The sequence below is a fragment of the Rana temporaria genome, chromosome 3 (genome assembly GCF_905171775.1).
Source record: "Rana temporaria chromosome 3, aRanTem1.1, whole genome shotgun sequence".
Classification (NCBI taxonomy): Eukaryota; Metazoa; Chordata; class Amphibia; order Anura; family Ranidae; genus Rana; species Rana temporaria.
The window spans coordinates 374,728,448-374,752,996 of NC_053491.1; the positions used below are offsets into that span (position 1 = coordinate 374,728,448).

Genomic DNA, 24,549 nt, shown 5'->3' on the forward strand with positions numbered 1-24,549 from the left:
AATCTGTAGAGAAGACGGGAAGTGGCAGGGTGGTGTCAGGAGATCTAGAAAAGTAAAAAACCCTCAAAAACCACATAAGACGGCGAAGAGCTCCGGTCATGTGACCCCCCTCCACACTGTGCAGCCATTAGGAGGGGACTCTGCGATTTACAGACAGCTACAAGATGAAAGCCTGCGATCACCAGGGGCTGGTCTGTGTCTCATTAGAGAAGAGAAACTCCAAACAGAAAAAAAGACGTCACAGAGTCTCATAGTGCCCACACACTAGATGAAAAAATCGGTCAAAAATCGGTCATTTGGAAATCGTAGACACTGCATTGTCTGCAGCATCAAATATATCATATAAAGTATGAAATGTATGAAAATTGATTTTCATCCCAGACACCAGCAGTCATGGGAAAACCGGAAAGACCAGTATTGACTACAGAGTACCCACATGGCACTTACTGAGGAAGAAAGGTTTCTGGCGAGTGCCCAACACTGCGCTGTTCCCAGACTGTTATTTCACTAATAAATACCGTCATCTCCACCTTTATTAAACAATCCGCCAAGGCCGCACCGAGAACGCGCTCCTATTGTAACGTCACCATTCACAATCCCCAATATTAACCGTAAAAGCCCTGTCTGCCATAAGGACCAGTTCAGGGTATAAAGTTCCGCTCTGCTTGTCCCCGGAGCTTGCACTTAGATGTCTGAAACCAGTACAGAAACCTATACTGTATGTGTAGACAGATTTTACTTTCCCACACACATACAACCCGATAACAGCAAGAGACGCAATGCTGCCAAGCAGGGACGGCGCTACCACTAGGCAAACTAGGCAGCCGCCTAGTGCGCACTGCTGCTTTGGGGCGCCCGGCCACTGGTGTTCTTACCCTCTTCTTTCTGCAACAAGCAAATAAGTCTCAGCATCAGCAGGCAGCCGCCGCTCCGTTCACAAATAGTGTCAAAGGCACACTGGTGGTGGAGGGCTGTGTCTGTGTCCCAACTCCCGAATCAATGGAAGCAAGCAAACATTCATTGATGGGCGCTGGTGAGGTTGCAGTTGATGGGCGCTGGTGAGGCTGCATTTGATGGGTGCTGGTGAGGCTGCATTCGATGGGCGCTGGTGAGGCTGCATTCGATGGGCGCTGGTGAGGCTGCATTCGATGGGCGCTGGTGAGGCTGCATTTGATGGGCGCTGGTGAGGCTGCATTTAATGAGCGCTTCATTAAAAAGGTGGGGCATACATGGGCAGGGAAAAGGAGGTGGGGTCAGGGGTGGAGCCAATGGGGTGCGGCAAAATTAGGTTTTGCCTAGGGCAGTGGTCTCCAAACTGCGGCCTTTGCTTGATTTTATCTGGCCCTTTTTTATTCATTGGCACCAATGAAGGGCAGAATTCCTCCCAAGGACTTCAATGAAGGGGCAGAATTCCTCCCAGCGACGGGGCAGAATTCCTCCCAGTGATGGGGCAGAATTCTTCCTAATGACACCAATGATGGGGCAGAATTCCTCCCAATGACTTCAATGAAGGGGCAGAATTCCTCCCAATGACGGGGCATAATTCCTCCCGATGAAGGGGCAGAATTCCTCCCGATGACGGGGCAGAATTCCTCCCGATGACGGGGCAGAATTCCTCCCGATGACGGGGCAGAATTCCTCCCAATGACGGGGCAGAATTCCTCCCGATGACGGGGCAGAATTCCTCCCGATGACGGGGCAGAATTCCTCCCGATGACGGGGCAGAATTCCTCCCGATGACGGGGCAGAATTCCTCCCGATGACCGGGCAGAATTCCTCCCGATGACGGGGCAGAATTCCTCCCGATGACGGGGCAGAATTCCTCCCGATGACGGGGCAGAATTCCTCCCAATGACGGGGCAGAATTCCTCCCAATGACGGGGCAGAATTCCTCCCAATGACGGGGCAGAATTCCTCCCAATGACGGGGCAGAATTCCTCCCAATGACGGGGCAGAATTCCTCCCAATGACGGGGCAGAATTCCTCCCAATGACGGGGCAGAATTCCTCCCAATGACGGGGCAGAATTCCTCCCAGTGAAGGGGCAGAATTCCTCCCAGTGACGGGGCAGAATTCCTCCCAGTGACGGGGCAGAATTCCTCCCAATGACACCAATGATGGGGCAAAATTCCTTCCAATGATGGGGCACAATTCCTCCCAATGACGGGGCAGAATTCCTCCCAGTGACGGGGCTGAAGTCCTCCCAGTGACGGGGCTGAAGTCCTCCCAGTGACTGGGCAGAAGTCCTCCCAGTGACGGGGCAGAATTCCTCCCAGTGACGGGGCAGAATTCCTCCCAGTGACGGGGCAGAATTCCTCCCAGTGATGGGGCAGAATTCCTCCCAATGACACCAATGATGGGGCAGAATTCCTCCCAATGATGGGGCAGAATTCCTTCCAATGACGGGGCAGAATTCCTCCCAGTGACGGGGCAGAAGTCCTCCCAGTGACGGGGCAGAAGTCCTCCCAGTGACGGGGCAGAAGTCCTCCCAGTGACGGGGCAGAATTCCTCCTAGTGACGGGGCAGAATTCCTCCCAGTGACGGGGCAGAATTCCTCCCAGTGACGGGGCAGAATCCCTCCCAGTGACGGGGCAGAATTCCTCCCAGTGACGGGGCAGAATTCCTCCCAATGACACCAATGATGGGGCAGAATTCCTCCCAATGATGGGGCAGAATTCTTCCCAATGACACCAATGATGGGGCAGGATTCCTCCCAGTGATGGGGCAGAATTCCTCCCAGTGATGGGGGATTTTGTACTCCTGATGGCCACAGTCCGGCCCCCTTAGAGTCTGGAGGACAGTAACCCGGCCCTTTGTTTAGAAAGTTTGGAGACCCCTGGCCTAGGGTGTCAAAAATCCTTGCACCAGCCCTGCTGCTAAGATAAAGTTGGCATTTTCTTTTCCTCTGCCAGAACTCTGGGAAATATCCGGCACTTCCACATACAGGGGCCATGTGACCTCCTGTTACATAGTGTGGGTACATCTTCGGCTCCATCCACACCAATGTGTTTTTTTCATGCTTTTTGCAGAAACGCAGGACATTCTTTTGAACACTGGTTCCTATGGAACACATTCACATCAATGCATTTTTTTTTGGAAAGGGTCAGGGAATTTTTTTTTAAAGCGAAACTGTGCTTTTTTTTTTGTTCAAAAAAAAAAAAATCAAAAAGCACTGCAGAAACATTTAAAAGCAAAGCGCATAGGTGTGAATGGAGCCTAAGCCTAAGTTTTTCCACTATTGCGACCTGAAAGTTTTGATTTTCCGCCAACAAACGTTTTATAGCATGCTTTAAAATTTTCCGCCAACAAATGTGTGACGGTGGATTATCCAATCGTGTGTACAGAAGTCTGTCGGGAAAAAAAATCCAAAGTACAAACACGCATGCTCAGAAGCAATGCTAACCACAGCACAACATTAGCAGAAGTTGCCCAAAGGGCGGCGCTAAAGAGCTGAAAAAACAGGTAGTTTGTTATTTATTGGCTGACAACGTTTTGCCGTCTGTATGCAGACGCTTGTACAGCAGGGCTTGGATCCCAAGAGCACAATGCAGCACACCCGTGTATGTACTATTTACACATGCGCAAAGGCCACTAAAATTATACATATATATATATATATATATATACATACATATATAAATATATTTGAAAAAAATAAAACATTTTAAAAAAAGCCCTTGCACTACACAGTTGGCAGATTGTATGATGTGTGGACAGGATAGACTGTCACCAGATCAGACATATCATTAATTGCAGTGATGGGCATTGGGCAGAGCACCCCGGGCACTCACCTGGCTGCACCTGTGGCCATTCTGCTCCGCTGATCGCACCGGAATAATCACACAGCTGCCAAACACTCGAGTACGATGCCAACTCATCCAGCCAATTACAGCTCGCATCCTGGAGCCGCCCAGAAACCGGGAGAGGCCATGATAGACAGCCAGTCCAGCGAATCACTGTGCTGGTCCAACCCCACCCTGTAAAAGGGGGGTGGTCCAAGGTTGACGTGCACGCCCCCGTAATTTGATTGGTGTTGCGTTGAAGAATAGACACAGGGTGGGCGTGACAGACTGACATATTTCGCGAGTGCGCGTGTCGTAGAACGTTTGCAGCTTACATCTTTTTTTTAAGTGAAGGGAGACGGGGAGCTGCTGTCACTGACAACATGGGGGCACACGTTAGTACGGTAAGTTAGGGGTATCGCTGGGGGACAGGGGGAGGTGTTTGGGGACGGTGGGTGACACAGCATGGTGGTTCCCCAACCGCCGGGCCTGGGATGGGCGTGACGCCTGTCAGGAACTCCAGAGAACTTTCCCGGACAGAATTCACCCTTTGCCCAAGTCTGCCCCCCAACCAACCCCCATCTCCCCTATACACCGAGACATTGCTAGATGAGCCTCGCTCACACCTCCAAGAGCTTCTGCAGCAGGCGTGCCCTTCACACCCTCCCCATACAGCTGAGTGCTGGGAGGACCCCCCCTCATTACTGTATCCCCAGAGTCATGTGACCTTCCACACGTCATCTATACCAGCTTCTCCCATCTCCTGGGCCTGACCAACATTCCATTCCTGCAGTTGCCCCATCGGTGTCGTGTGTGTGTGTGTGCCCCATCGCTGGCCAACCCTCTCCTCCTCTTCCCCTCACCAATGCCACCGGTGCCGTCTCCCCTTGCCCCTCACCAATGCCACCGGTGCCGTCTCCCCTTGCCCCTCACCAGTGCCGTCTCCCCTTGCCCCTCCCCTTGCTCCCCCCCCCCCAACGGTGCCGTCTCCCCTTGCCCCTCCCCAATGCCACCGGTGCCGTCTCCCCTTGCCCCTCCCCAATGCCACCGGTGCCGTCTCCCCTTGCCCCTCCCCAATGCCACCGGTGCCGTCTCCCCTTGCCCCTCCCCAATGCCACCGGTGCCGTCTCCCCTTGCTCCCCCCCCCAACCACCGGTGCCGTCTCCCCTTGCCCCCCCCCCCCACCACCGGTGCCGTCTCCCCTTGCTCCCCCCCCCCACCACTGGTGCCGTCTCCCCTTGCTCCCCCCCCACCACCGGTGCCGTCTCCCCTTGCCCCTCCCCAATGCCACCGGTGCCGTCTCCCCTTGCTCCCCCCCCCCCCCCCCAACGGTGCCGTCTCCCCTTGCTCCCCCCCCCCCCCCCCAACGGTGCCGTCTCCCCTTGCTCCCCCCCCAACAGTGCCGTCTCGCCTTGCCCCTCCCCAATGCCGCCGTCTCGCCTTGCCCCTCCCCAATGCCGCCGTCTCGCCTTGCCCCTCCCCAATGCCGCTGTCGCCGTCTCCCCTTGCCCCCCCCCCAATGCCACCGTCGCCCCGCGCCCCTCCCCAATGCCACTGGTGCCCCTCCCCAATGCCACCGTCTCCCCCCCCCCCCCCCACGGTGCCGTCTCCCCTTGCTCCGCCCCTCCCCAACGCCACCAGTAGCGTCGCCCCCCCCAAAGTGCCACCCCTGGCATATCTCCCCCCGCCAGTGTCATATCATCCCCTCCCATTCATTGCTTTATACCCCCCATTATTACTGTATACACCTGCCACCCCATCAGACGATTGACAGGTCTGGTTGGTAGGATGTTCTGCAGCAGCTATCCTAGTTCATTACTTGCCCCTCTCCGATGATGATGGACTGATCTGCATTGTCAGAGGATTTGCAGCAGCTTGCTGGTCACACAAGTCATGGCAGAACATGTGACTGCAATGGACCCCAAGCTCTCTGACAGCACGGTGTATTATGGTGGTAAAATGAACATTGGGATCATCTGTGTGGGATGGATGGATTGTGGGACACATCTTGTCAGTTGCTATGACATAAATATCAGAGGGATTGTCTTTGAGATGTAGATTGGGACAGCTTTTTGCAAAGGGGACCTTTTTGTCAGTTTCCACCCTGGCCCTGCACATTACCGTTTAATTGTTCAGATGCAATTTCTTTGCGACATGCAATGACCTGTTAAATGAAGTAGCAAGCTGCACTGAAATCGCTGCTCCAAATTGCACTGTTCTGCAACTTTGGAATCGCGCATAAGTAGTTTCCGCACTGGTGTGAACCAAACCCACAACAGTAAAATCTGTGCAGTGAAGCATGCTTGTTATACTCACTGTGCAAGGGGTTAATCCTCTGCATTGTGTAAAAAGGCCGTTTGATCCTGTCTCCTCTGATCCTCCCCTTCTGTCCCCAACCTATCTCCTTATAGAACAGAGCCTTGGGGGTACTCTGCACATGCTCAGTTTTGTGTGTTGCTAGTTTTTTTTCTTGGGAGAGTGCATGTGATCAGCACAGGGCCAGTCGGCACTGTCTAGACAGGGTCAGGGGTCATGCAGCCTTATAGGGGGAAATAATTATGCTTTTGGGGGCGTTTTTTTCTACTAAGGGGACATGACAACTTCATCGCATCAAAGGGACGATGGACAGGGCCATGTACCGTCAAATCTTGGGGTAAGAACCTTCTTCCCTCAGCCAGGGCATTGAAAATGGGTTGTGGATGGGCATGACAATGACCCAAAAGACATGGCCAAGGCAACAAAGGGGTGGCTTAAGAAGTAGCACATTAAGGTCTCAAGGGCTTGCACTCCAAGATCTAAATCAAAGTTATTTGAAGATTTTACTTCTAATAAGGTGCTAGAGCATCTGTGACCTGAACAGTAACAACTGGGTGCGTCTTGGCACCAAGGCAGGATGGGATAATGCGTTCTCTGGGAGTTTTTCAGTACTTGGATGGCTTACACCTATAGCAAGTGCGTTCTTGGCCAAAGCTGCAAAGGTTGTTTCTCTCTACAGACAACCCTTACCTGCATAGGAAATTTTACATTTTTTTTGTAAAGGTAAACTATGCCTTTTAAGCTCTTTGCACTATATCCGAAAGACGGCTACAGTGTACATCCTCCAGAACCTGTGCGTCCCCTTTGGAGCGCGCTATGATCTGCGAGACTTGGCTGACCGGAGTGAGGGGCTGCTCCCAGCCCCTCAGCAGCGATCAGCCAATGACAGCTGATCACGTGATGTAAACAGAAGCCTGTAATCGCGTGGGTTTATTTTATTTATTTCCCCTTCCTTATGCTGGTGTGAGGAGAAAGAAGATGGTAATCTGCTCTGTCAGAGGGACATCGGTCCCGCACAGACACCCACTGCTGCTAAGCAGTGCCGCCTTATCAGTGCCCATCAATGATGGAGAAAAATCACCTGTTTGCAAATTTTAATAAACTATGAACCTCCCTTTTTTTTTTTTTTCATCAAATGCCACCAAAAAGCCCTATTTCTGTTGAAAAAATTATACAAATTTCATATGGGTACTGCGGAATTGTTACTTAAAGAGTGAAAGTGCCTTCTAATTGGCCTGAGCAGGAAGGGGGTTAGAGTGCCCAAGTAAGCAAGTGGTTAAAAATGTATTTCTTTACTTTAAAGCGGAGCCTCACCATTAAGGGGAATTTTTGAGCTTCTGCCCTTTGATGTGACCCCCATGGGAAAATACAATGACTTGGGGGAATGGAGTGGTTGCAGGAAAGAAATTCAGATGTGTCCTTATCTCTGACCTTGTTCAGTCATGGTCACACACAAGCAGGCCAGACTCCTGTGCTCAGTGTATATAATAATAAAGGGTCATCATACAACATAGGGGACTGAGGAAAGCTTGTCTAACCTGTGATGACACTTCCTGTATTATGTGGGCTGTGAGTGTTTTCAAGTTTGTAATAATAATGTAAGGTGCAGGTATGTGTGTTGCATAGCATTCCACTCACACCTATTTCCCTCAAGACCTTGTGGTGAAATGTACACCGTTTCCAGAGTCTGGAGTTTTTTTTTTCTTTTGGATACGGTAAGTCACGGTTGGAGCCTGTATCACCCATACAGAAACATGGTCCTCTATAGGTGAGGATGCCAAAGTCTTGACTCCCCATTTAACCAATTTGCTTTGTCTGACACAAGTCAACAATACACACTACCTTGTGGTGTTTACTTTTTCCCGCTTGGTCAACGTGAATAATCACAAGTGCAAATAAACAAAAAAAATATATATCTTGGCAATAAATTGCACGCCTGAAAAATGTATCCATGTAGGCAAATTCAATACTGTACTGACAAAGCCAGAAGCAAATGTCAGTAGAGACCAAACTTGTACCAGAAGCATGCCACCAATGAGGTATAGTGAGGTGACAGCCAGATTGTCTATACCAGACGCTTCATCCTCACTGAAGCTCAGTAATATCATTCTGTGCAGCATTAGAGTTGGTTGCTAGGATGCTGGTGGCAGGACTGCACAGTGACACTAGTTGTTATGATGCAGGAGGCCACCTGAACCATGGCAACCAATATTGCTGTATGGCCCATTAGTCTGCATCTTGGTAACCAATGCTGCTGTGTGTACCAGTGTCCTTGGTTGCTAGTGGCTTTGCCATGGCATTGGTTGCTGTGCCAGCATCCTAGCAACCAAAGGTGGGGGGCGAATGGGATGGCATCCACAGTGTACACTCCAGTGCTCCCAGGTTGTAGGCCATAGTGCCAGACCACTACCTCAGGGCATTTATCTGAAGACAATTTCCTTATTACCCTCTCTGCCAACAGCTAAACCTTGACCTCTCTGTGGTAAGAGGCGGGAAGTGTTGTCTCACTTGTTAGTCTCCTCCACCTTCGCAGCGGCTGTACAGTGGCCAAGAAAAATGGGGGAGGGGGGGATTTGGGAGAGCAATGACTGCTTACCAGCACCGCCACTATCGGTATACAGCAGGTACAGTGCTGCTGCAGCTTAAATCCAGCCAGCTGTCATCACAAAGCAGAAGGAGCAAATGACAACTGAACAGATTCCAGGTCTTTACAGATGGAGTGCAGCTGCTCTTTGCAAACCTTTGTGTTTGTAAATCAAAAAAATAAATTGAATTTGTTTACATGACATTTGTCCTGTCACAATTACATTTTCCTGGCTGCCGATTCTGTTTTACCTGGTTGATCCTGCCTGTGCCCCTCCTCCTGAGAGTAAACTGACCATGCTAGCATGGCTGCTGGTCCATGTTGGTGTGGTCAGTTTACCTCTAGTGCCATTGTATGCAAGAGTACAGTGCACCTGTATCTTCTGTAGTCAAAACAAGGCCATGTTCCTCCTGCCGCTGCACTAGGCTAAGAATAGGGGGAAGTGACATTGTACCGCCGCGACACATGGCGTTCCATTGCTAATGGAAATGCAAAAGCTTGGCAGCGACGTTGCTTCCTGTCATGACGTAATGCCCCAGGCACTAGACGCATCCACCAGCAGGTCCGTGCATCAATGTAGAAGCTACCGCCATGTGACCCCTATTGATACTCGGAAGAAAGCCATAAAGGAATATTTATAGAAAAAGTCATGATAGGCTTACATTTCCTGATTAAGGGATTGTATCATGAGTAAGCTTTAAAACCACTTTAAGTGTGGTCAGTTGTTGTATGTTTCTGCACCTACAGACTTGGTGATGGCAGGGGTCTGTTACAATGTTGTGTGTCCCCCACCACACTGCATACAGTAGCGCCCAAGGCGTCCACCTCACCTGCCTATGAAATGGCCTGGTCCTGTCTGTTGGGGTTTGTTGGCCACTTATGCCTTTTTTAGGGCAGTTTCACTTCCTGTCCTGGAGACACAACAGGAAATGAAAGGAAATCCCTGTTAGACATTTGTCACCAGAACAGGTGTCCCTATTAAAAGATGTACTGTTGAGAACCGTAAGGTATTGGGTTTCCCATCACTTTCTGTCCTGATCAGGTCTAGAGGGTAAACCTACCCTGTAGTGATGCGCACAGCAATAAATTATATGAGTGTCTCCTTAGATCGGTGACATTTCATAATTGGTCAATCGTTGTTGGAGAATATGAACCTGCTGCCCCCTTTTTGGGTGTCTCTGAGCCTCTTCCTGCACTCAGAATAGTTTATCATTGTAAGCTCAATGGTTTACTTTCCTTCCCTGTCTGTAGAGGACTCTTGACCCACTGCAAGATTTCACCATTATTATTACAGATGGACTTTGCTTACTGGAGTGTGCAAATTTAGCAAGTTGCATGGGCTTTTATTCTTTTCCATCATTCTAAAAAGCTTGTTTACTTCATAACCAGAGATCCTACCGATCATTTGCCTAGGCTTGCAGCTATAGACACAAAGATGAACTCCCAATGACAGTACAATGAACAGTCTGCATGACTGGAAATTTTCCAAATTTCCCTAAAATGTTATATTTCAGATCCTGGTTTTGATCTGATTAGGCTTACTCTTTGTTGTGTGGTCCATCAGCCCTTCTTCATTATGGGGTTTAATAGGAAAAGTATCAAGGAGTCATGTTGTATGTGCAGAGCAAAGCTCCTTTCAAAAACAAGTGCAAAGGGCGTGTTTTTTGATGCACTGTATAGATTTCAATTGGGGGGGGGGGGGGGGGACGCATCTACTAAAAAACGGCAAGTATGAGTAGGCCCTGATGCCGCGTACACGCGATCGGAATTTCCAATTAAAAAATTCCGTTGCCTTTTTTCATCGGATATTCCGACCGTGTGACTGCCCCATCTGAGTTTTTCCTTCGGAAATTCCGACAGACTTGGAAAGAGAACATGTTCGTTTTTGCAGCATTTACCATCTGCTGGAAATTCTGTTCGTCTGACGGAGAAAAAAACACGCATGCTCAGAATCAAGTCGACGCATGCTCGGAAGCATTGAACTTAATTTTTCTTGGCTCGTCATCGTGTTTTACGTCACCGCGTTCTTGATGGTCGAAATTTGGTGCGACACTGTGTATGCAAGACAGCTTGAACGGAATTCCGTCGGAAAAATCCGTCAGTTTATCACAACGGAAATTCCGATCGTGTGTACAGAGCATAAGGCTTCATGCACACTACAGCTCAAAAATGGAATGCATCAATGAATGTGCATGAGCTTTTATTGCTTGTAGGGTGGTTTGGCATCCAAAGCTGTACACAGGATCCGAAAATCGTACGACAGATCGTTTGTTCATTCGTTTTTTGTTTTTTTTTTCGCTTTAACCACTTTAGCCCCGGGCCTGTTTTTCAGATTCGGTGTTTACGAGACAAAACCATTTTTTTGCTAGAAAACTACTTAAAACCCCCAAACATTATATATATTTTTTTCTAACACCCTAGAGAATAAAATGGCAGTCATTGCAATACTTTTTGTCACACCGTATTTGCGCAGCGGTCTTACAAGCGTGAATTTTTTCCAAAAAAAGTGCTTTTTTAAATAAAAAAATAAGACAACAATAAATTTGGCCCAATTTTTTTATATATTGTGAAAGATAATGTTACGCCGAGTAAAATGATACCCAACATGTCACGCTTAAAAATTGCGCCCGCTCGTGGCATGGTGTCAAACTTTTACCCTTAAAAATCTTGATAGGCGACGTTTAAAAAATTCTACAGGTTGCATTTTTTGAGTTACAGAGTAGGCCTAAGGCTAAAATTATTGCTCTCGCTCTTAACGATCGCGGCGATACCTCACTTGTGTGGTTTGAATACCGTTTTCATATGTCGGCGCTACTCGCGTATACGTTCGCTTCTACGCGCGAGCTCGTCGGGACGGGGAGCTTTAAAAAAAAAATTTTTTTGCTTTTCGCATTTATTTTTATTTTAGAATTTTTAACACTGAAATAAAAAAAAATGATCACTTTTATTCCTATTACAAGGAATGTAAACATCCCTTGTAATAGAAAAAAGCATGACAGGTCCTCTTAAATATGAGATCTGGGGTCAAAAAGACCTCAGATCTCATATTTAGGCTTAAATGCAAAAAAAAAAAAAATTTGGAAATGTAATTTTTTCAAATGACAAAAAAGAAAAAATGTTTCTTTAAGACGCTGGGCGGGACTGACGTTTTGACGTCACTTCCGCCCAGCAGAGCTATGGGGACGGGCGAAGGAGATTTTTTCCTTCAGTCTCGTCCCCGCTCAGCTGCCGGATGGTCACGATCCCCTTCGCCGCTACGGTAAGCGGCAGAGGGCGCGGGAGAGCGGCGGTAGGGGGTGCCCTCTCCCGCCACCGATAACGGCGATCTCGCGGCGAATCCGCCGTGGAGACCGCCATTATCGTTAACACGGCCGCCCACAGAAGAGATGAATATCTCGATTGTGGCAGCAGCTGCTGCCGTTACCGAGATATTCATCTCTAAAGTGAGGACTTATAACGACGGTGGGCGGTCTGTAAGTAGTTAATAGTCGCAAGTAGAAATTGATGAGGCTACTAAAGTTACAAATTCTCGTACGACAGAAAAAATAAATCGTAAGTGGTCATGTGTTTTCGGACGACCACTATACTGACTAAACGAAAAGCGTACGATCTGGTATCGTACGAGGAATTTTCGTGCTTGTCCGAACGAATACTATCGGAGTGAATTGTCGTGATCGGCTCTCGAAAGCTCTGTACTAATCGGATTATGGTACGATTCTTCCTCGGACGGCAGTTTTCGTACGATATTTGTATCCTGTATGGGCCGCCAAAGCTGGACTTTATACGCTTCTATGTACGCATTATGCACACTTGTAACTTTGTAGCTTTTTAGTATAAAAAATGGACATTGTTAGTGATGATGCTCTGCAATGGTCACCAATAATCCCTTATGTGCATCAATGCATAAAAAATCAACAAAAAGGATGCTAAAAACTTATAACCCTCACATTTCCCTTATGACAGGTTTTCTTTAACTACGCAGAACATGTTTTGAGGCTTCGGTTACGTCGGTTGGAAGAAGTCACGCTGCCTATTAAAGCTCTGTATTGAGTCTCGGCAAAAGCTGATTGGTTTGCAGCTTTTCTGTTCTGTAGACAGTTGCATGTGAAAGCCACTTTCCGGGAGGCGCCATTAATCGCCTCCACATTGGCATTGCCGGAGCACGAAACATCGGAAAGATGCAGAGTGGGAGCCGAGCGATGAGTCATGGAGCTGGAATTACAGCCAGGAATTTATTTCCAGGCCGGTCCTCTGTCTTAAAGGAAATATTTACTGAGGGGAGAATGAAGGGGCCATTACTGACCTTCTGAAGACTTCTATTTGCTCAGTTTTCTCTGACTTTTGATTCATAGGTTTGACCTAAAATTATATGGCTTTAGTAAATCTGCAGAAAATCTAAGTGTGTATGGAGGGCCTTACACTCCTCCTGAAATACACTGCACTGTGGAGGAGCTTGCTGTACTAACAATGTGATGTTGGTACATTAATCTCCCTGCTGATCTATTGTGTTCTGACAGGGGGCGCCCCCCACCAGAACACACCGGACATTGGCTGCCAGCACCGATCAGATGCTGGTTTTCCAGCATGCCTGTTAGACAGAAGCTGGCCAGGCTGATGTACACATGGACTGATGTCGGCTGGTTTGTGTTGAACTGGCCGATATTTGACCCGCTTTTACCAGGCTTGACTCTGCTCTCCTTCCTCTAACCCTCTTTTCCTGAGTAACCCTTATTGAGACAATAAATGCCACAACATCCTACTTTTTGGGTTTTGAACTGCAGCTCTACCCAGCAATGACCCCTTCCACTGTTCTCCATAAAAATAAACTTTTATAAGGCTGTAAATAGCAATTTATTGTAAGCTCATTGGTGAATTTCAATTTTTAGCCATGTATATTGACCCTGTTGACTGACATGCATTTAGGGCAGACTGGCGGTTATGAATGTTTTGGCTTCTATATATTTATAGACTTCTGCAGGTGTGAGATGCCAACTGCGAGTTGCTGTTTGAGAAGTTTTCCCCCGGGATCCATCAGTGGCGGATGGTAAACGCTGCACGAGCCTGTGTATTGCACTCACAATCCGCTGATCACGGGTGCAATGTTCTACAGGCTTCAATGCAAAAAAGTACTAAATGCACATCGATCAGTGTTGCTGTATTTACTTTTTGAAAAGCGCAGACTGACTTTTAAAAAAGCATGCTTGTTAAAATGCGCATTTGTTAAAGCAGACTATTAATTTTAAATGGACAGCCAACACAGGGAAAGGGTGCTAAAAAACAGGCATTGAGCTTTTTTTCTGGCGCATTGTACCAACGCAATCCTGTCCATTGTGGTGCACTGCAAGCATATGTGTCAGAGCTGCGGTGCTTTATGGAGGTGTTTTTTTTGCCTTTCCTTCATTTTTTATTAAATGGAGATATGTAGATTGGCCACTAGAGGAGTAAACACTTTTTCAGTCACTTGGACAATACCGATGAACTGTTGCATTGTGAAATATCAGGAGGCTTAATTTTTGCTAAAGTAATTGGCAGTGGAAAGTGTCTCCTCCCTTCTTGTTCTGGTGAAAACCGTAAAATTTTAGATTTTTCCATAAACTTCTGTAGCGGTGACAAGTTACTAGAGGAAAACAGGAAGGTGAATCTCCCCAAGAGGAACACGTGCAGCAGTAGAAACCTGACATGGACTCTATTCTTGCCCACTCAAAACTTGGAGGGGGATGGTACGGCTTTGGATACCAAGTCAGAGGATGCCCAAAGTTTGGGCGGTTTCTGGGTACATAGAGGATACTTGGCACTAGTTGGTACATGCATTTGAGCATAGACAGTTTCACTTTAATTGACCGAGCCTGGCCTGTCTCCAATATATTGTGTATGCCATGTACAGTGGCTAAATATACCCATTGTGTGTAGGTGGAAAGTCCCATCTAAATCTGGATGGGTGCGACTGTTTCTGGGTAAGAGGGTTATATTAATCCCAACACTTGTGCTGTTTAACAGATGCAACTCTTTATCTTTCTGTTGTGTGACAAATGCACAAATCCCGCTGATGTCACCCCTGAATATTTGCCAGCATTGGCCTGCTTTGGGGACACCTTTCTGAGAGCATGACAGGGCAAAACTGGAGCTTTAACCCAAAGCAGCCTGTAAGATCTAGCTTCTGAGCAAAATGTGGAATGTGATTGGTTGATGCAACGTTATGAGATTTCCCTGCTTGGTTTTGGGTTGTTCCCAACCACCTTTGTGTTTTTCAGCTCCTGTTATGTTCTTTATAGTCCTAAAATACAACCCCAGCGGGGAGGAATGGTGGGAACCCCTCATAATGAACACAGCAGGTGTGCAAACACGGTGAAGGGATCTTTTGAACCCCTCCATAATGGGCACAGCAGTTATGCAATGCCAGGGACTTTGTGTAGGGGTGATGGGATCCCCTCATAATAGGCACAGCAGGTGTGGAGATGAGGGAACTCAGTGCAGAGAGGATGAAACCCCCCCCCCCCCATGGTTGGTACAGCAGGTGTTTAAACCCAGAAATGTAGCATATGGATGCTGGGAGCCCCTCGTAATGGGCACAGCAAGTGTGCAGACCAGGAGGCTTTGGCACAAGCATTATAGGTGACCCTCATAACAGACATGGCAGATGTGCAGACCTAGAAAGTTGGCACAGGGATAGTGGAACCATTCATATTGGGCACAGCAGGTGTGCAGAGCCAGAAACGTTGTACAGGGATGGTGGGACCCCTCATAATAGGCACGGCAGGTGTAAAGACAAGGGAACTTTGCACAAGGATGATGGGTGCCCCTCCTGGCAGGCACAAGTGTATAGACCTAGTAAGTCTGCGTAGGGTTGGTGGAGCCCCTCATAATGGGCACAGCAGTTGTGCAGACTTGAAAATCTGGCACGGGAGCTCTCGTCTTTAAAGTGTCCTAAAGAGCGGAGCATATGTCAGCGAGAAGAGGGTTTCACGCTCAGCATCCTTCTAGAGCTGCATGATTCTGGCTAAAATGAGAATCACGATTTTTTTTTTTTTTGCTTAGAAGATGGATCACAATTCTCAAGGCCTAACATCTTTCACATTAAACAAAAAAATCGGGCTAACTTTAGCTTGCTTTTTTTTTTTTAAATGGTCATTAAAGTGTTGTTTTTTTCCAAAAAAATGCGACTGAAAGACCACTGCGCAAATACAGTGACAAAATATTGCAACAATCACATTCTGCGGATAGACTGCAGGCAGGATGTCAACCTGTGCGGTCGCTCGTCCTCAGCTGCCAACGGTGCTGGACTCCAGGACAGGCAAGTGTCCTAATATTAAAAGTCAGCAGCTGCAGTATTTGTAGCTGCTGCCTTTTAACTTTTTTTTGGGGCGGGGATCCGCATTAAATTCAGCATTTTAACAGGGCCGCTGCTTTCAGAAAATATATATATTTTGGGGGAGGGGGGGTTTCAGGTAATGTGTCTAAAATGAATTTTAATGTGTACATAAAATTCTGCCAGTGAAAGGGTTAAACACCCTTTTGCATTTGGCCACAGACCCGAATCTGTAATAGATTTGGGTTGCTGGTCATGGTTTGTCAGTTCAGTCGCATGATCGCTGTTATCACATTTTTAGCACAATGCTGTGTCACAAGCACAGGGGGAAGTTAAGAAAAGTGTCACTTCCCATCATAAGGTAATGTAAGCAGCGATCTGTCTGTGAATGATGGAGTGTAAACCCTGTGATCCTGTTTGTGTTTTGTTGCAGTTGGGGACGGTTGTGTGGTATCCCTTCTACCTGGTCTTTGCCATATTCAAGAGGCTTTTTGGAAAGTCTGCTCCTGCCATCACCTTGGAAAGTCCCGATATCAAATATCCGCTGAGACTTGTCTTCAAAGATGTAAGTCCCCAACCACCGAATGATTTACTTTGTATAGTTGACTGTTTTTTATTTTTATTTTTTTTCTATGTAGTGCTGATCGTTTTTATTCACAGCCTTTTATATTCAATAAAACAGTGCATTATGGGTGGAGATGTGCTTTCAGCATCCTCTACACTACAGCAGTGGTTCTCAACCATCTAGTGCCGTGACCCCTTGATAAAATTTCCCAAGTTGTGGGGACCCCTAACAGTAAAATTATTTTTGTAGCTTGGGTTGTCAGCACCCAGGGCAAGACAAGTAATTTGCACCCCTCACACATGGATATTTAGCGCTCCCTGAGTCCCTTCCACACGTACATATGTACCACTCTTTGTTCTCCTTCTCCCTTTTTATCTCTCTATCCTAATTTTTTTTTTTCCACATCCCTCTCTCTAGCCATGTTTCTTGTTCTCTCTTATTCTTTCTCTCCTTTATTTCTTTGTTCCTCCCCCCCCCCTTTTTTTTTTTTTTTTTCCTCTCACTTCCATGTATTCTCTAATTTTTTTTTTTTTTTTTTTTAACAGAAGGATGTATTCTCCATTTTTACTCCTTTGGTGGAGGGTGAGGATGAGTGGCAATGCTGGGGGGAGATCTGTTCAGCCAACTTAGGTGCTCTTGATTAAGGTCATCTGCTGATCTGAGAACTGTAGATTTTTAATGGCAACTATAATCACAGGTAGTGTTACTCACTGTGTCTCTGGCTTCACTTTGTCTCCGACTTTGGTGTCCCGTAGCAGTGACACCTATGCCGAAATCAGGAGATGGGGTCTCCTCCAGCCCCTCCCACTTCTCATTACTCACCAGCCAGCTGACCTTTAGTTTCGGCCCCCCAGCCATGCCATGAACTGAATGGGTGGCTGCGAAGAGGTTGAGTGAGCGGCCGCAGGCTCCAGGAACAGCCCAGCTGGGCAGCCATGAAAAGGCTGGGAGAGCGATGCATTCAGGATCAGCCTAGGATTTGTAACCCCTGGCAAACTGTCATTTGACCCCCAGGTTGAGAACCACTGCTCTACAGGATGGTTGTGCAGAGGCAGCACTGGGTTCCTCGGTTCAAATCCCAACCAGGACACCATCAGCATGGAGTTTGCATGTACTGTCTGTGCTTTGGTGGGTTACCTCTGCATAATTGATCCATTGTACAAGCCAAAGACTTAAAGGGGTTGTAAACCTTTGTGTTTTTTGACCTTTAATGCATCCTACGCGTTAAGATGAGAAAACACCTTGCAGTCAAGCCCCAGTTTTACTTAACTGAGCCCGAATCTCGGAGGGCGCGATCCTGCATCATTCTCCCCATGCCTGGTCGGCTCTTCATTGGATAGATTGATGGCAGCATAGCCATTGGCTCCCGCTGCTGTCAATCAAATCCAATGACGTGGCCGCCGGAGGGCAGGGCGGAGTCATACAATTGATGGCAATTTTTTTTTTGGAGCCTGTAAACATAAAGCATTCAGAAGACTTCTGGTGCCATGCAGGTCTCCAGCAGCTCTACCAGTGTATCTGTGTGCCTGTATGGGTTACCAGATACAATGTGACGGGAAGCATGAATGAACTCCCACAGTGCATGGTAGTTCACTGAATACTACAAGCCGACTGCTGCAAAGGCTGCCAGACCTTGTAGTTTTCCATGCACAGAGCCCTGTCAATCAGTAGCGTGGGCGGTGCCCCGCTCAGCCAGGCAGATCACCTGTAGGTGATACAATTCTTCATTTCTTCTATCCAGTGTATTCTGAATAGTCTGTTTTTATTCCCAGGAACTCAGTCATGACACAAGGATGTTCCGCTTTGCTCTGCCGTCTCTCGAGCACGTTCTGGGTCTCCCCATCGGTGAGTTGCATGACCTTTTACACTCTGACAAACTTTTTTTTATTTTTTTTTTATGTTTATTAGCCTGCTTGAGAAAACAAACCAGTGGTCTGGTGGCCTCAATCTAAATACCCATGTTTTGGAGAGCTTCCTGTCTTTCCTGTCCCTTTTTTCAGTCGAGGCACCCTTTACAGTTCTGCCCAATCTCAAGGCACTCCATTCTAAAATGTAAAAGACTAAACTAATGGTTTTGCTTATCGCAGCAGCATGCACATATAGAACACTAGAGGTGATTTATTCTTGCAAAGCAAGTATACCTTTGCACACTGGTACTCGGTGGCACCCCGTGTATATATATATATATATATTCGAGCACATGATTAGAGGCTGAGGCTCTAATTGTCTTAAAAAAAAAAACCCCGACTGACACAGCACCCGCCGCCACTACTGGTACTGATTGGTGTTCCGGTGTTTCTCTTCCTCAATGTCTCTCCCTCAGTCAGTGTGACCCCCAGTTCTAATTTGGGGGGGGCGGGCAAACAAGATGACCAGGGATTGTGGAATATAATTTCTTCACAGGAAGTGTCGGAGGTCACACATTAACCTGTGCAGTGCCATGCCACATGTCATGTTTGAAAAACTTCTTATACAAGAAGAGTTACAGTACTATAGGCTGTGTACAGGAGAACCAACACCATACCATTACATGATCAATGCATCTTTTGCCGGTAGTAGTGTTTTTATAATGCCTTTAAATTATATTCAGATGTTCCCTGGAACTTGTGAGCATTGTTTTGTCCTGCACATATTTCTCTTTCCTTCAAATAATCTGGTATTGGTATTAGCTTAGTATATCTTTAACCCCATTTTATTTGATCTTTAGGCCAACACATTTACCTGTCTGCCAGGATAGATGGGAATCTGGTGGTGCGACCCTACACTCCAGTGTCCAGTGATGACGACAAGGGCTTTGTGGATCTGGTTGTTAAGGTGAGGATCTGGTTGTTGGGCTTAGCTGAAGGCAGCTAGTGGCGAACAGACCGGTATATGAAGTGATGCAGCTGATAGCTAAAAAAAACATCAAATGAACGTAACCTCACACATTATATGGCCAAATGTATGTGGACGCCCCCCCAATTGATGGGAGTCAGTGTTTCCAGTGAAAGGTGCTGCAAATATTACAACATACAAACTTATTTTGGGCATCTTGTGCTCTGCCACCCTAAGAACTATGAGAGTTTGCTTTTTCAAAAATACTTGCCCAGGTGGATGCAGCATCAGTACCCCGGCGCCTCCAAGACTGAGAACTGAATGATCAAACACTGCCGATCGCTCGTTTCTCAGAGCTCCCTGAGCAGAGAGCCAGTGTCTGTCAGTGGCGTGCTGGGCTGTGGAGGAGAGGGAGCGGTTGGTTTAGGCTCTCAGCGGTTTGCCAAGACTGACCTGGGTGTCGGTCCAGGCATGTGGCTGGATCCCGACCATATGGTCGCGATCTTGCCCAAGCCTGGACCGGCTCTGACGTTGGACACTTGTGCGTTGCCAAAAGATAATTTTAATAAAGGTAACACAGCAATGATTATACTTGCATACAAACGTGGTATACGAGCTTAACAATGCAATGGCTATAGTGAGCAGTGTATATCTATGGTCTGCAACTGGAACCGAAGATCTTGGAGGACCAGATGGTATTGCAATGAGGCTTGCGCATTTTGAGGGAGCCCCTGCTTCTGCAGAACCAAAGCTATGAATGATTGGCCTCTTGCAACTGTCTCTATATATGTACATGCCCATATGATGGCAGATCCTGCTACACCCATCCACACAGGCCCCATCTTCCCTGCAAACCAAGGGAAGGTGTATACTCCTAGCGAGTGTCCCGGGCCCACCTTTTCCATAGTGCAGTTTCTGCATGGGGTACGGCAGAGTGGCCTGGTGGCACATGTGGGGAGCAGTATGACCATCAAAAATCATATGTGATGACAGTGGGCTTTAGTGGTCACAGGAGTGCCGAACGAAGTGTACTCCTGTGATCCACAGAAGTACAGCCAAATGAGCTTTGGCTGTACATCTCCTTTTAGGAAGGCCCTGTTCTGTTCCAGCATGACACGTCCTCCTTGCACAAAGCTGGCTGCATTAAGATGTGGTTTGACCAGTTTTGTATGGAGGAACTTTAAAAGGCCCGCACAGAGCCCTGACCTCAACTCTACTGATCACATTTGGGAAGAATTCAAATAACAATTGTGAGCCAGGTCTTCTCATCCAGCATCTAACATCACAAATGTTGTGGAATCCCTTCCCAGAAGAGTGGAGGATGTGGTGGGCAACTCCAAATCATAGTTTTGGAATATGTCCAACAATCCCCTGTAGGTGTGATGGTTCCACAGCGTTTCTTGCTATATAATATATAATATATATATATATATATATACTAGTAATGTTTACCGTATGTTGGGTTATCCTTTGGGCTCATGGACACAGTTTGGCTTGTACAATTGGGAAAAAAAGGTGCAGTGTACAACTCTGTAGGTTAACTAGGAGTATGCCATCAGCATATAATGCTAAGTGACACCGCCCCTTTTTTGTGAGCAGTGCTCCAGGATTTCTGATGCTAGATACTCTGGGTAAAAGTTGAATTGGGCCAAGTAATCTATTATCCCCTTAGTCCCTGATATGCATATTGCAGTGGACTCTGATATACCTTTTTGAAATTTGTGACTGAGCTATCTGGGGGGGGGGGGTATATTTTGTATAGGGCCCTAAACTTAATGCCTTTGCTTACCATGATGGATGCATGGCAGTGGTCTTCACTTTAATTGGTAGGATAAATTTACCAAAAAATAAGGTTGTCACAATTTTTTATTTTCAATTTACTTCCTGGGTCATACCCCAGTATGGATATCCTGTTCTTGACATGGTAGGCCATACAGGGAGTGCAGAATTATTAGGCAAATGAGTATTTTGACCACATCATCCTCTTTATGCATGTTGTCTTACTCCAAGCTGTATAGGCTCGAAAGCCTACTACCAATTAAGCATATTAGGTGATGTGCATCTCTGTAATGAGAAGGTGTGTGGTATAATGACATCAACACCCTATATCAGGTGTGCATAATTATTAGTCAACTTCCTTTCCTTTGGCAAAATGGGTCAAAAGAAGGACTTGACAGGCTCAGAAAAGTCAAAAATAGTGAGATATCTTGCAGAGGGATGCAGCACTCTTAAAATTGCAAAGCTTCTGAAGCGTGATCATCGAACAATCAAGCGTTTCATTCAAAATAGTCAACAGGGTCGCAAGAAGCGTGTGGAAAAACCAAGGTGCAAAATAACTGCCCATGAACTGAGAAAAGTCAAGCGTGCAGCTGCCAAGATGCCACTTGCCACCAGTTTGGCCATATTTCAGAGCTGCAACATCACTGGAGTGCCCAAAAACACAAGGTGTGCAATACTCAGAGACATGGCCAAGGTAAGAAAGGCTGAAAGACGACGACCACTGAACAAGACACACAAGCTGAAACGTCAAGACTGGGCCAAGAAATATCTCAAGACTTATTTTTCTAAGGTTTTATGGACTGATGAAATGAGAGTGAGTCTTGATGGGCCAGATGGATTTGCCCGTGGCTGGATTGGTAAAGGGCAGAGAGCTCCAGTCCGACTCAGACGCCAGCAAGGTGGAGGTGGAGTACTGGTTTGGGCTGGTATCATCAAAGATGAGCTTGTGGGGCCTTTTCGGGTTGAGGATGGAGTCAAGCTCAACTCCCAGTCCTACTGCCAGTTTCTGGAAGACACCTTCTTCAAGCAGTGGTACAGGAAGAAGTCTGCATCCTTCAAGAAAAACATGATTTTCATGCAGGACAATGCTCCATCACACGCGTCCAAGTACTCCACAGCGTGGCTGGCAAGAAAGGGTATAAAAGAAGAAAAACTAATGACATGGCCTCCTTGTTCACCTGATCTGAACCCCATTGAGAACCTGTGGTCCATCATCAAATGTGAGATTTACAAGGAGGGAAAACAGTACACCTCTCTGAACAGTGTCTGGGAGGCTGCGGTTGCTGCTGCACGCAATGTTGATGGTGAACAGATCAAAACACTGACAGAATCCATGGATGTCAGGCTTTTGAGTGTCCTTGCAAAGAAAGGTGGCTATATTGGTCACTGATTTGTTTTTGTTTTGTTTTTGAATGTCAGAAATGTATATTTGTGAATGTTGAGATGTTATATTGGTTTCACTGGTAAAAATAAATAATTGAAATGGGTATATATATTTTTTTTGTTAAGTTGCCTAATAATTATGCACAGTAATAGTCACCTGCACACACAGATATCCCCCTAAAATAGCTAAAACTAAAAACAAACTAAAAACTACTTCCAAAAATATTCAGCTTTGATATTAATGAGTTTTTTGGGTTCATTGAGAACATGGTTGTTGTTCAATAATAAAATTAATCCTCAAAAATACAACTTGCCTAATAATTCTGCACTCCCTGTATGTGCAAGGTCAGCTCCCATAGAACCACAGTGAGGACAAGCTGCAGCAGAGTCAAATCCCATACGGGCTAATTTAGCATGTGTATAATGCAGCTGGTGTATAAACTTGTATAAATCTATCATTCAAACTAATTAAATCCTGAAAACAGGCTTCCGAGGCCTTCTCCGATAGTTCGTAGAACGGCACCATCCACTTTCATTGAGCAAGTTGGCATGGTAAAAAAAAAAAGAGCAAGTTGGAAGGGGTTGTTCTCAGCAGACTGGAAACATGAGTAGACAGTTGTAACCAGTTGATGTATTGCTGTCATATCCAGATATCACTAAAGCGCAGATTCTGGGAGCTCCAGGGTCAAACCTTTGAACTGTGCTTTAACGGCATGACACAACAATATATACTTAAAGAATTTGTTAGCCACGAGTCTTCAAATCCTCAAACGAAACCAAAAGATTTACAAAAATATGCGAGGTATGGGTAACCCCAAGTGGGGTCACCACAAAGTCAGGGTGGCCCAAAAGCTCTGGGAAATTTGGATTATGCCACAGGGGAGCATGAGGGGAGACGCACCAGCAGTCAGGGATAACACGTCATCCCCTTCATGCCAAGCCAACCAACATCAATTGGGGGAGCTATGTGAACAGCAGACAACTCTGGATCTGTGAAGTGCATTGATTACTGCGGATTTTGACTACTTTAAATTCTTAATGGGTTAGTCCGCTCCTTTATCTGGTCATCCTTGCACCCTAGAATTGCATTCTGGGTGCTGCGGGAACCCCTGAATCAGGGCAGCATGGCACTGCCTGACTTCAACAAGTTCTTGGCTGGACAAATGGTGTTTGCCTGCAGGTGGTTACTGGGGATGATGCAGCCACAGTGCTGGGTGCCCTGACAGGCTCTTATGAGTGAACCTATGTATCGCCTAGTTCTCCACTTTGGCTGAATCTACAACTGCACCACTTCCTCGAGCCTCCAGACCTAACCATATGGGCCAATAAAAGGGGTGAAAATTGGAGACTTAGTGGTTGATTTACTAAAACTGGAGTGCAAAATCTGGTGCAGCTGTGCATGGTAGCTAATCCTCTTCTAATCTGGTAAATTAAGCGTTGGGGGGGGGGGGGGGGGGGGGGGAACCTCTGGAAGCTGCTTTCTCTGCAGATCTGCACCAGATTTTGCACACCAGTTTTAGTAAATAAACTGCAGACAACTTCATGACTCTGAACAAAGTATTCCCTTCCAAACTAGGGGCCAGATTCTCGTACCCGCGACGCAGCGTAACGTAACCCGTTGACGTTACACCGCCGCAAGTTTTCAGTCTAAGTGCCCGATCCACAAAGCACTTACCTGGAAACTTGCGGCGGTGTATCGTAAAGACGTCCGGCCCAATTCAAATGGGACGGGTACCATTTAAATTAGGCGCGCTCCCGTGCCGGACGTACTGCGCATGCTCCGTTCGCAAGTTTCCCGACGTGCTTTGCGCAAAATTACGACGCACCGAGAACCGCGACGTGCGGAACGTACTTAAGCCGGGAAAACAAAATTAAAAAGCGACGCGGGAAAGATGGGCATACTTTAACATGGTGGAGTACTTTTACACCATGTTAGTAGCAGCCCTATCTTTGCGACTGGAATCTAAAACTTGTAATGACGGGAATGACGGGATGACGGGAAAAAGCTTTGTGGATCGCCG

General features: G+C 46.9%; 2 protein-coding genes across 2 annotated transcripts in view; one reads left to right on the forward strand and one right to left on the reverse strand.

Annotated features, from left to right (window-relative positions):
* Window positions 1–3,908, reverse strand: part of LOC120932821 (poly(U)-specific endoribonuclease-B-like) — a 30,077-nt gene extending 26,169 nt beyond the window's left edge. Inside the window, exon 1 of the mRNA XM_040345560.1 lies at window positions 3,791–3,908. Within this exon, the coding sequence (XP_040201494.1) occupies window positions 3,791–3,810 (20 nt within the window). The 5' untranslated portion in view covers window positions 3,811–3,908. The remainder of the gene's footprint in view (window positions 1–3,790) is intronic.
* Window positions 3,909–4,057: 149 nt separating this feature from the next.
* Window positions 4,058–24,549, forward strand: part of LOC120932819 (NADH-cytochrome b5 reductase 3) — a 35,010-nt gene continuing 14,518 nt past the window's right edge. The window contains exons 1-4 of the mRNA XM_040345559.1: window positions 4,058–4,185; window positions 16,421–16,552; window positions 18,325–18,397; window positions 19,260–19,366. Coding sequence (XP_040201493.1) covers window positions 4,165–4,185; window positions 16,421–16,552; window positions 18,325–18,397; window positions 19,260–19,366 — 333 coding nt within the window. The 5' untranslated portion in view covers window positions 4,058–4,164. The remainder of the gene's footprint in view (window positions 4,186–16,420; window positions 16,553–18,324; window positions 18,398–19,259; window positions 19,367–24,549) is intronic.